The sequence below is a fragment of the Myotis brandtii genome, unplaced genomic scaffold (assembly GCF_000412655.1).
Source record: "Myotis brandtii unplaced genomic scaffold, ASM41265v1 scaffold644, whole genome shotgun sequence".
Lineage (NCBI taxonomy): Eukaryota > Metazoa > Chordata > Mammalia > Chiroptera > Vespertilionidae > Myotis > Myotis brandtii.
In genome coordinates, this window is record NW_005370482.1 from 454,798 (window position 1) to 467,238 (window position 12,441).

At 39.7% G+C, this 12,441-nt stretch overlaps 1 protein-coding gene across 1 annotated transcript in view; it reads right to left on the reverse strand.

Annotated features, from left to right (window-relative positions):
- ADAMTS5 (ADAM metallopeptidase with thrombospondin type 1 motif, 5) overlaps nt 1-12,441 on the reverse strand; it is a 54,348-nt gene that overhangs the window by 12,942 nt on the left and 28,965 nt on the right. Inside the window, exons 4-6 of the mRNA XM_005880649.2 lie at nt 4,244-4,527; nt 1,877-2,060; nt 1,318-1,493 (exon numbers count right to left, since the gene is read on the reverse strand). Coding sequence (XP_005880711.2) covers nt 1,318-1,493; nt 1,877-2,060; nt 4,244-4,527 — 644 coding nt within the window. The remainder of the gene's footprint in view (nt 1-1,317; nt 1,494-1,876; nt 2,061-4,243; nt 4,528-12,441) is intronic.

Consider the following 12,441-nt stretch of genomic DNA (forward strand, 5'->3'; position numbering starts at 1 on the left):
CCCAATGGGCCCCCATAGGGGCGGTCTGGCTGGACCCCACCCATGCAGAATTCGTGCACCAGGTCTCCAGTATATTCATAAAGCTAGTTATAAAATTAGGATGTGCATGGACTACTTGTGGTTTGTGCATGTGAGTGTAGATAAATAACATGTCATATATATATATATAGAGAGAGAGAGAGAAAGAGAGAGAGAGAGATTTTGTATTTGTGAATATACAAAAGTCTTCATACATGTGTGTGTATGTGAGTGTGTATATACTGAATTAGGGTATACTTCAGCAGGTTAACTGCTGTCTAGTTGGCTATATTTCCAGGTGATGTTTTTGTTTTTATTTCCCTGTACTATTTTTAAAAATGAAAATGTATTTTTTTGAAATAAAAAATATAGTTTTAAATTACATTAGTTAGACATGAACTTATTTTTCAATAATGTGTCAGAAATATCTGAAAGTCAGGTACAGAGGTGGATTTAAATGTAGCACCTGCTGTGAAGGGATGAAGAAGTACAGATTGGTAGTTTCAAAATAATCATGGGGATGTAATATATGGCATAAGGAATATAGTCAATAACTATGTATAGTGCCAGCTGGGTACTGGAAATATCAGGGGAAACACTTTGTAAAGTATGTGATTGTCTAACCACTATGATGTATACCTGCAACTAATACAAAATAATATTAATGTAACTGTAACTGAAAAAAATTAAAAAATAATGAATGTAGCATCTGTTTGCAAATTAGATAAACAGTATTAGATAAATTGCTGCATAATATTGATTATGAGAAGTAAAGCTGCAGTAATTTAGAAAATGTTCTTCAGTGAAAAATAAGGGATAATTCCACACTCATATATTATGTGTACAAGTAGAGGGACATTGATTCATACTAAGAGTGCAAGGCATTTAAAAGTCTAGTTCAGAGACAATAATCTTGAGAACTATCTTCATGAATCACTACCAAAATTCTTAAGTAAATGATAAAGGGATAGGAAAGCTTTCTTGCTACATAGTCCCCTTTACAAACGTGCCTTGGAAATACCAGCTGTTTTCAAGGCTATTTTGAACTTAGGTTGCATCTGACCTGACTTGATGAGTTACCCTTTTCAAAAACAGCTTTTAAAACATGTACTGGTTCTGCTTATAAAAATTTTGTATTCATTGTATAAAGTTTGAAGATAGAAATTATAGAGATGAAAATAAAGTCCTTCTATATTTAGCCACCCCCCAAATAATGACTGTTTACAGTTGGTATCTGTAGGCTTCCTTCTACCAAATGATTTCCACCAACGATGCCATTATGTCTGGACAGTTACTTACCTTTGGAGAAAACACCACATAGTAGCCGGTGCCCTTGGCCCTGCAGGTCAGCTTGCACACGTCCCCCGGCAGGACGCCGGCATACTTGGGAACCCATTCCACAAATGTTTTGACTCCTTTCGCATCAGACTGATATCCATTTTTGGCCTCACACTGCTCATGACGAAAAGATTTACCTAAAAAACAAACATGTCACGTTATTACTCTACTGTTCTGCAACTCACATACATTCTTGTGCATTTAAATAATTTTAAGAACAGGCTGTTTTCTTTCAGAGCCTCTTAACATGCCAATGTCGAAGACTTTTATTTATACATGGAGTTGAAGATAGCAATTATTTTCTTTCAACTTCCTGAATACTCAAATATTTATAATAATAATTTAAAAAATCACTCATGTAGTTGTTATTGATTTGCACACTGGTAGAACGATGAAGTATAAGATGAATAGGCTATTTCACCAGTATAGCTAGAATAGGCTATTCTAGCCCTGTCCATTACTGCTAGAATAGAATTTGCAGGTGACACATGGCGGTTGCTGACACCTGGGAGCGGCGTACCATTCGCAGGGCAGGGCATAACACTGCAGGATCGGTAGATGGCCCTCTTTCCTGTGCAGTAGCGGCCACTGTTTCTGGGTGCTGGGTTATTGCAGTGGCGATAGGCAAATTGTACTCCTCCCCCACATGAGCGGGAACACTGGCCCCAGGACCCCCAGGACCCCCAGTTGCCATGGCTTGATGTCTGAAATAGAAAACAGAAGACAGGTTAACTCAGAAGGGAAGAAAACATTCAAATATACATTTGGACATCACTTGCATATATGATGATGGACATTTCATTTAGAGTTAAATTGTCAGCGAATGTTCTGGAATTACAACGTGTTTCTGATTCTAAGCAATTCATCTTCTCTGCTTCCCCTCCCTCTGGCACTAGAGGTTCTGAGTGCATCACCCTAAGCACTTAGCCCACTGCAAGAATGACCGCCTGGTTTCTCTGGCCATTTTAACTGACGCATCCCGACACTGCACATTTCTGTCAATCACCCCTGAACCCCGCTTGACTTTGTATCCACTCTGATCTCGCACCTTTAACAAAAGGTATGATGCTAAAGATTTTGCATGGCACCAGGTGTGAGTTCCTCATGCTTGTGTATCTGTTCTCCCTCTTTCGCACGAAAGTTCTGCAGTGCCTCTGGCATCACACATCCTGTCTGTGACAGACCCTCTGCCACATGCATCCATGTACTTGACCTGGGGGTGGCTGAATTCCTAACTAGATTAGGGTCTCTGGGTTTAGAGAGGAAATGTGGCGGATATTGAGGTGCACCCACACCACATGCACACACACCACGGGAAACGAAGAGCCCTGTCATGACACCCCAGGCCTATTACCCTGGAAACATTGCAGCACGGAAGCTGCGACTCTTAAAGGAAGAATATTACGAACTCCTTTGTGGAGGGGACTTGTGAAGAACATCCGCGGGCTGCCTGTGTCAGGGGATCAGAGAAGGTGTTACCTTTGAAGATACAGGCCACATGCATATGGCAACATTCTTCTGGGGCAGCCATCTGCAACTGGCATGCTATAAGAAGTTTCAAAACATGCAACACCTGCCTATTTAGTCAGGGGTGGCCTCTTTTCCCTTAGCTTGTCAAATAAAACATGGCAACAGCCAACACAATAATAGCCGTCTGGTATGAGATGTGGATACAGGGAACAGGCTGACAGTTGTCAGAGGGGAGGGTGTTGGGAGGGACTGGATGAAAGAAGGTGAAGAGATTAACCAAAGAACACATATGCATAGTCCATGGACACAGACAACAGTGTGGTGAAGGCCAGATGGGGGAGGCAGGGGCTGAGTGGAGGTGGACAAAGTGCGAGGAATGAGGGACGTCTGTAATAGTGTCAACTATGAAAGATAAAAATAATAAAATAAAATTTAAGAGGGGAAAAAAAATTATACCTTTTTTTTTTAGTCAGATAGAGAAAAAATACCAGTATGTTGTGCCACAGAAGTTTAGTAATTAGTGTGCATGTGCCAGGAGATGAAGAAGGTTGAAAATCGCTGTTCTAGGGACTTAGAACATTTTGCGGGTGAGTGTCAACAGAAACCTTGGGCCTTAAAAATGAAGGTGGCAGCCTGGCTGGCATGGCTGAGTGAGTGTCGACCTATGAACCAGGAGGTCATGGTTTGATTCCCAGTCAGGGCACATGCTCGGGTTGCAGGCTCAATCCCCAGTCTGGGGTGTGCAGGAAGCAGCTGATCAATGATTCTCTCTCATCATTGATGTTTCTATCTCTCTCTCCCTCTCCCTTCCTCTCTGAAATCAATAAAAAAATATAAAAAAAATAAATAAAAGGGGAAGGCAACAAGAGTTTCCTCTTTAAAAAAATGAAGGTGGCAGTTGCTGACATAAAGGTGGACTATTGGGGGGAGGCAGGGAGGAGTGTGTCCCTGGAGCAGGTGTGGGCTGCTTTAGCTGCTAAAGATAGATGAACTTGCTAAGCAGGGGAAGCAGGGCGATTTTGGCTCTTCCCGAATATGTGTGAGGACCATGTGTTAGGTCTATTGCTATTTCCTTAATGAATTCAAAATATGCCGTCTCATAACATGGCTAAGAGAAGCCTGAAAGTAAACTTCCCCACAGTGGGCCCTACTGGGTCTCAAGCAGGTAGAATCTGGGCTGCACCCTTATTTGTCACCGGACATAACCTGGGCAGAGCACCTGTGGCCTGCATTTCCTCCAGTTTTTCCATGGCAGGACCTGGCTGCTGTGGTTAAAGGAGGAAGCAGGAAATAGCTCTCTCAAGAAAACACAGTTTAACTAGGAAATGAAGCCTCCTGCTGGCAGCCCCACACATGTCAGGGGAACGTGCTCCAGGTCTTGGGTCTCCAGGCATCGCGTGGCAGGAAAACCACTTACCGAATAATATTTTTTCTTGGTTTTGTCCACACACTTGCCCTGCAGGCAGATCCTCCCTTTCCCACACGGGGTCCCTTCCACGGCGGGCAGCTTCTTGGTCAGACACACCATCTGGCCCTGGCGCACCACAGCGCACCAGAGGCGGGCGCACACATCCATGCCCGGGCACACCGAGTACTCGGGCCCGAAGGTCAGGTTGCACTGCTGGGTGGCATCGTAGGTCTGTCCTGGGAGCTCTTCGGGGCCCAGGATCTGCTTGCGAGGCAGGTCTAGCAAACAGTTACCTGAAAGAATAACCAAGATTGACCACTGCTCCGTGTGTAGGTTTTAAACTAAAGTCACGGATCTAAAGATGAAGTGCTCCAGCCCTAGCAGGTTTGGCTCAAAGGATAGAACGTCGGCCTGTGGACTGAGGGGTCCTATGTTCGATTCCGGTCAAGGGCACGTGCCCTGGTTGCGGGCTCATTACCCAGTAGCGGGGGGGAAGTGCAGGAGGCAGCCGATTCTCTCTCATCATTGATATTTCTATCTCTCTTTCCCTGTCCCTTCCTCTCTGAAATCAATAAAAATAGATTTAAAAGATGAAGTGCTCCAGCTGATGTTGAAACATGATGCGCCCACAGATCTGCAGTGTGATGCCCTCGGGAAGGGACTCCATGGGGTGAGGCTGGGTGCCTCTATGTAATGTATTGACTCTGGGGTATCTATAATGATGGCAGTGGCATGATTGAGTAAACGCAGTTTGTAATAATTAGTTGTGAAAATAGCCATTGTGCTAAGAGACTAAAAGAAACTGGATTGCCCGTCTGGCTGGCATGGCTCAGTGGTTGAGCGTCAACCTATGAACCAGGAGGTTGGGTTGTGGGCTCGATTCCCTAGTGTGGGGAGTGCCGGAGGCAGCCAATCAATGATTCTCTCTCATCATTGATGTTTCTATCTCTTTCTTTCTTTCTCCCTTCCTCTCTGAAATCAATAAAAACATACACATATTTTTTTAAAAGAAACTGGGATAGATCTAGAGGAAATAAAATAATGGACATAACAGCAACAACAACATATAAACATTTACAACAGTAAGAAATAGTGTGCCCTTGGCACTCTATTTATACCCCATTGTCCACTTTCAGCTTCTCTCTTCCTCATGTGCCTTCCCTTGTCCCCTTCTCATTAACTCCATAAATAATAAACAAGCGGATCCCTCCTTCATTCTTGCACTCACTGAAAACAATGATAATGGGTATGATGCCCAACGTATTTGGTTAGCACCTACAATGTCCTAGTAAACATACTAGATATTGGGAAAACAGAAAAATAACCCAGATCCAGCCTTCAAGGCCTCCCAATAAAGTGAAAGAAATAGACTAAATAACGTATTTCTCCCAGGCTGATAAGACTTGGAATAAAGAGCTTTCAAGAGTCACAGAATAAAGGAGGAGTGGGGAAAAATCGAGAAATAATCTTTGATGATTTGGGCCGAGACCCAACTTTTACTCTTCTCCTCCCTTTTTTCCCCTTTGTGTCAGTTTTTAATGTAATTCGTATTTGTTGTTTGGCGTGTGTATGCCCCCCAACAAGTTGGTGCCCTTATTACAGAGTAATATGGGGAGTATATAGTGAGCTGGGGGTCAATAGAAGCCAGTACTCCACATGAATGATGCAATCTCAGAAGCTGGAACCTACCTGCAACACGCTTCCCTAAGAATCCCTGCTCAGGGAGTAATATCATTGATTATCTCCCACGATTTGGGTGCATGCACAGTGCCCACCATTTTTTTTTATTGACTTGATTTTAGAATTTACTTGCTGATGATTAAGAGCACTAAAAATAACAAAGATTTCTTACACATTTACACTGTTCTCAGCTACTTAAATGTATTAGTTTATTTATCCTCATGAGAACTCTGCCAAGCAGACTCTATTGTCTCATCATTGACCAACTTACTTCTGCTTTGCATGTGGATGGATTTTTCTGATTTTATTGCTGAAGGGCAAGCACAGGTAGGGATCCTTTAAATGGTGGGTATTGTGCCTCCTGGTAGAAACACCAGGTCTAAAGTCTAACTCTGGCAAAACACTAAGGGCTGAGTGTTCTTGGCCAACTTAGTTAACCTCTCCCTAATTTATTTTCAAGCTCTGTGAAATGTTTCTCTTTTCACTGTGACACCGTAAGGGTAAAATTAACTAAAAGAGATATAAGAGGCCACCAGAAAAATACAAAACAATGGTAGTTGCTATTATGTCCAGCATATATAACAACCATTTAGATATATTTGAGTTATTCTTTTTGTTCAACAAAATAGAGATATTTAAATCCTACTTTCCACCGAGAAATTAAATACTCAGCACATTTTAAATATACTGCAAATGTTTTTACAACTACTACACTCACATTTCTTCAAAGTGAATACCTTAGAATGTGTCAATCTGTGATGGAGGCATTATATGAAAATGAATAAAGAGCAAAGTTCCTATTTAACTTCTGGGCCAGAATGTTTGAAGAGGTAAAACTTCTTAAGGCAAGCCAGAAAAAGCATTAAAAAAGAAGTACCCAGCCAAAGAGAACTTGGGGAGAAAAACATCGAGTTAAAAGAAAAACATCAACATCAAGTCAATAGGAAAGAATGATAGTAAAACCCCACAAAGCTTTGTTTAGGAGACAGAGGAAGATTGGGCCCTTTGGAACCCCCTGGAAAGCCTATCTTCATTGCTACATAGAAAGAGCATTGTGTAAACCAGGAAAAGCTCAACAGATTGCTGATGTTAGGAGAATGTCCACGGATCTCTGAGACAGCAAGAATGCTTTCCAATTCTTCAAAAGTACTGCTTTAAAAAAAACATTTTAATTTTACTAAAAAGCACAGACCATAAGACTGGGTAACTAAATATTAGCTGGGAAGTCTTTACATGTGTGGGTGCATGTGGCAATGGTCTACCTGGTATGGCTCCAGCCAAAATAACTCCCCACCTCTCTGTGGACATGCAGTCACCGACATCCTTTCCCCCTCACTGGTAGATGGTGAGTGAAAAGGTATGTATAATGCAAACAGTTTGAAATCAGCTTACACAAAGGCAAGTTCAAGAGGTGACATCTCTTTATAATGCTTAATACCAAAGGATGGATTTTGAAAATGAATAACCCATTTGTTTTGCTATGAAAAAGTTGGTATCTCTGCTGCATGGTTTTCAGGTAGAGGTCACTGGGGGATGACCTTTACTTGCTTAAAGTGACTTATTTCAGAATTGCCATTAATGTATTACTCTGATGTTCTCAACATTAGGATTTGATGCTGCATTCCTTTCTTTTTACTCTGAAATGTACAGTCTGTCGATTTCATCTATCTGTTGAATTACATCCTTTAGCTATAAAATAGGTACAGGAATCTCTACCAAATGGTAGACTGTGCCACAGAACAATACAAAATAAAAAGCCTTATTCTGAATCTCACAGTACAAATATTTAAAATCTCAGTAATAGTGGATTGGATATAGATTTTCCATCTTAATAATTGTGTACGTTTTGGGGAAGGGATGAAAGAGGAATTGATCAAACTTTTAGTATCATTCATGTTAACTTCTAAAAGTATTCAGTCTACAGTTGACTTTTCTTGCTCATTTTTACTTTTATTCTCAGCCACTTTTTTTACATTTACTTAATGCGTTTTTTAATTTACCTTTGTCTGAAATCCTATCTGGGCTTGGCTGCCCACATTGGTCTGTTTGCTGTGTTCCACAAACTGCCAAGTTGCTTTTTCTTTTCTCCCCCCCTTTTCTCCCTCCCTCTTTTCTTCCTTTCTTTTAACATTTGGTGCATATAAATGATGGTTTCTAAAAGGCATATGAATGCCGAATCATTACATTGTACACTTGAAACTAACATGATATTGTATAACAACTATATTTAAATTAAAAAAAGAGCCTAACCTGACTGGTGTAGCTCAGTGGTTTAATGCTGACCCATGAACCAATAAGTCACTGGTCCATTCCCGGTCAGGGGTCAGGGCACATGCCCAGGTTTCTCTCAATCTCCAGTAGGAGGCATGGGGGAGGCAGCCCATTGATGATGTTTCTCTCTCATCATTTTTTGTATCTCTCTCTCCCTGCCTCTCTAAAATCAATAAAAACATTAAAAAAAAAGAACTTAGAAACAAACAAACAAATAACAGGATATAAGTACAGAGGCACTAGATATTAAAAAGATAATGAGGATGTTATAAACAACTTTATGCCAATACATTTGGATCGAGATGAAAAGAAATTGAGCGTTAAGATCATATAACTAGCTTTATCGTCTATATTTACAAGGGATTTCTGCAATTGATTTTCTAATACCATTTTATCTCCAAAAGTCTGTGGTTCAGTAAGTGACTGTAAATGAGATCTTCAAATATGCTCCAGGTTAATGTTTCAAAGCTGTCTATCGGTTTTCCTGGGCAGCCTGTGTCATGGGTGTAGTACTTGAGCTGTGGCAACTAGTACTTAGGTGGCAGCCTTTCTCATCACCTGGCACTGAGACTTAGGGATACAGTGGGGGTTGAGCTATTGTTTCTGGCTTCAAGGTTACAGAGCATTTAAGAAAGGAAATTCAATAACCTGCTTTCACTGCACAATTTCTCTGCCAGCGCTTCCCTTTATTTTTGAGAATCACACTCCTAGCCAGCTTGCCTGGAGCTAACTTGTATAAACACGGCAGAATGTGTACAAGTATCTCGGCCAGGTTGGTGGGGGCTGGGGATCCCCATGAGATATGGCTTCTCCTTTTCTGAATCACAAATCTGCAGGCACAGTTATTTTCAAGTGTGCATACTGACTTTCAACCATAACCGAATTGCTACATAGTTCTTGTTGGAACTAAATCAGGAAACACTCAGTATTAATGAATTTTAATTTGGCAATGGTTGAGTGCTATAAATGTCTGGCTACTTATGGCTAATAATTTTAAAAATAAAGCAAATTATTTGAATGTAATCACACTCTAAGACCTCATTTCTCCAGCATTGCTGGAGGGAGACAGGTGAGCTATTTTTTTAGCCATAAATAGATTTTTCCAGATAATAAATTCCTTAGGCACCATCTAAAAATTGTATAAATTTTGTGAGAATATCTATTTAAAACAGCAGTTGCTTTGCTGCCTTTATATTGGTGTCAAAATTTAATCCTCTTAAAATAAAGGAGCATCAATTTTTGTATCCTGCTGAAATACAGAGGTACCTTCACGGATCTTGCTGGTAGGATAGGGTTTTTTACTTTTGGCAAAATGGTGCCAGACCTCTAAGCTTTAAATGTTTTAGGACCACATCTTACAGCTTTTCTGGTTTCTCCCTTATTGTCAAACTAGAGGCTCAGTGCACGAAATTTGTGCATGGGGGAGTGGTTCCCTCAGCACGACCTGCACTCTCTCCAATCTGGGACCCCTCGGACATACCTCTCGCAATCTGGGACCGCTGGCTCCTAATTGCTCACCTGCCTGCCTACCTGATCACCCCTAACCACTTGCCTGCCTGCCTGATTGCCCCTAACCGTCTCTGCCTGCCTGCCTGATTGCCCCTAACCACTTGCCTGCCTGCCTGATCGCCCCTAACTGCTCCCTGGGGGGTGGGGCCAGCTGGGGCGAGGAGCTGTGGTCGTTCCGGTCTCTGGTCGTTCCACTGTTTCGGTCACTGGGCTTTAATTATATAGGCTGTTTAAAGAAAAATGTCGTTGCTTTCATCTCAATGAAGTAAATCTCAGCTCTTTAAAAAGATAAAATTAAATTTTCTTGAAATACATGTTCATATGTCTGTCTATCTATCTATATGACAGTACAGATAGACAGAAAGTTTGAAAGGTTAGAATTTGTGGGCTAGGAAGTCTACAATCCCACCACTCTACCATTATTGCATTTCCTTTCAGTATCTATAATAATAAAAGCGTAATATGCTAATAAGATGTTTCTATCTCTGTCCTTCTCCCTTCCTCTCTAAAATCAATAAAAACCATATATTTTTTTAAAAAGAAAAAGAGAAAAAATTATTATTTCTACTAAATATGGATAAGTGGGCTCTGATGGGAAGCCTGAGTAGCTCTCTATAAGTCAAGTGAAAGGATTTTATGATATGATTTCATTATAGCAGTTCAGCCTTCTGACAAAGATGTGTTTGTTTATTTGTTTGTTTGTCCATTGTCTTGGACTTCAACTTTCTTCCTGGTTCTCTCCTAAGCTCTGAAGTGGACGTGTCAGAGTCTCAATCATCTGGAAATTGCATTTACTAGTTCCGACTGCCACACTTCCACTTAAGTCAGTTTTCCGGGTTGCAATTTAAAAGTTATTATATTATTTGAATTCACATTTACAGAGAGCACTGCTCTGCACGCTATTTTGAAATGCACATAGTTGAAAGCTTTGCCATTGTATCATAGGACCTTTCTTTTTTTTTTCTCTCCTTATTCTGAAATTACTTGATTCATTATAGGCTACTGAAAAAGGCTTTGTTGTCGTTAAAACGCAAGACTGCCTAACCAATATATTTTAAAGTGAGAGTCTAAGTTTCATGAAATGAATAAATCAACTAAGAGAATTTGCTATCAAAATTCAATTTAGGGAAATGAATTTAGTTATTTAACATTTAAATTTCTCTTATATGAGAAATTCAAATAAGACTTTATCATTGCAAGTGAAGTAGGTCTGTTTCCACTAAAAATATGTTCTTGGTTGTTATATCCCATGAGATCCTTTGGAATAGACATAGAGATATATAAAATATGTAAATTAGTTGCAAAAATTTAACAAATCTGAGCATGGACTCTTTTAAATACAGAAGTAATATTAAAATATGAAGATAATACTAAAAGCATATTTACTGCACAGAAAGTAAGATCATGGATTCCACAAATGTGAAATAAATGAATCATTCCAAAATTATGGTAATAAGAAATAAAATTCTGCACAGCATTGTAATTAACTGACCTAATACTTGCACAGGGAAAAAAATTTGGTCCCATTTTAGCCATAAGTATTTGCTGCCTTAGCAACTAAATCCACCCATTTAGTGATTCAAAGTTTAACTCAACATTTTGGAATGTGTAACGTGTGATGCTGAAATAAAATATTAATGTGATTTCATTTTCAGAAAGCCTGAGAAAAAAAATCCCAGCAAAAGCAATAGTAAGAGTAGAGAATACATGCCCGGCTGGCGTGGCTCAGAGGTTGAGTGTCGAGCTATGAACCAAGAGGTCACACAGTTTGATTCCCAGTCAGGGCACATGCCTGGGTTGCAGGCTCTAACCCCAGTGTGGGGCGTGCAGGAGGCAGCCAATCAATGATTCTCTTTCATCATTGATATTTCTATCTCTCTCTTCCTCTCCCTTCCCCTCTGAAATCAATAATATATATATATATATATTTTTTAAGAAAGAAAGAAAGAAAGAGAGAAAGAAAGAAAGAGAGAAAGAGTGGAGAATATGATTCCACCCAAGAGGGACTTTACTAGACATTCACTTGATCCATGTAGACAGGCAGATAATTAAATAAACATTAATTTTGGGAGTTTATCAATATTTAATCAACATTGTAAACTGAGCTAAACAGAAAATTACCACTTTATTATTAATCTAAAGGAAAAGCCTAGTTCATTGATTCTCAGTATTATCTCAAATCTTTGAGATATTAAGATGTCCTTTCAATGAACAAAGAACATGTATTTTGTATTGAGGAAAATTTTAAACCAAGTTGGGCATGGACTATATTCAGAAATAGGAAATTCTAAAATTCCCAAGTGGATAAAGCATTTCTACTAACAGAGCAAAAAAAATGAGTTAATGAACAGATTTTGCCTATAAGCCACCAAAGGACATGGAACAGAATTTATTTTTGTCTGAAAAAAAATTAAATTTTTAATTGTTTTGACATTATGGAGTCAAAGTTGAAGATGGTGAGCTCACTAAGAAATTACAAAAATATTAAACCCTAACTTTGTGGAACTAGGAAAAAGCAGTTATTACAGATTCTCTTTATCCAACTTTAAAGCAATCATTATAAGTTAAATTTATGGACAATCATTATGCTCAACAATTTCTGTCATATTCAATTCAAACATGAGTTTTACAAAGAGACAAATTTTAAGAGAAAAAAAAGCCACAAGAAATGAGAATATGTCCTTTTCTGAAAAATGAGAAACTTGAACTAAGTGGTCTCTGAAGTTCTCTTTCAACTCTAATGAGCC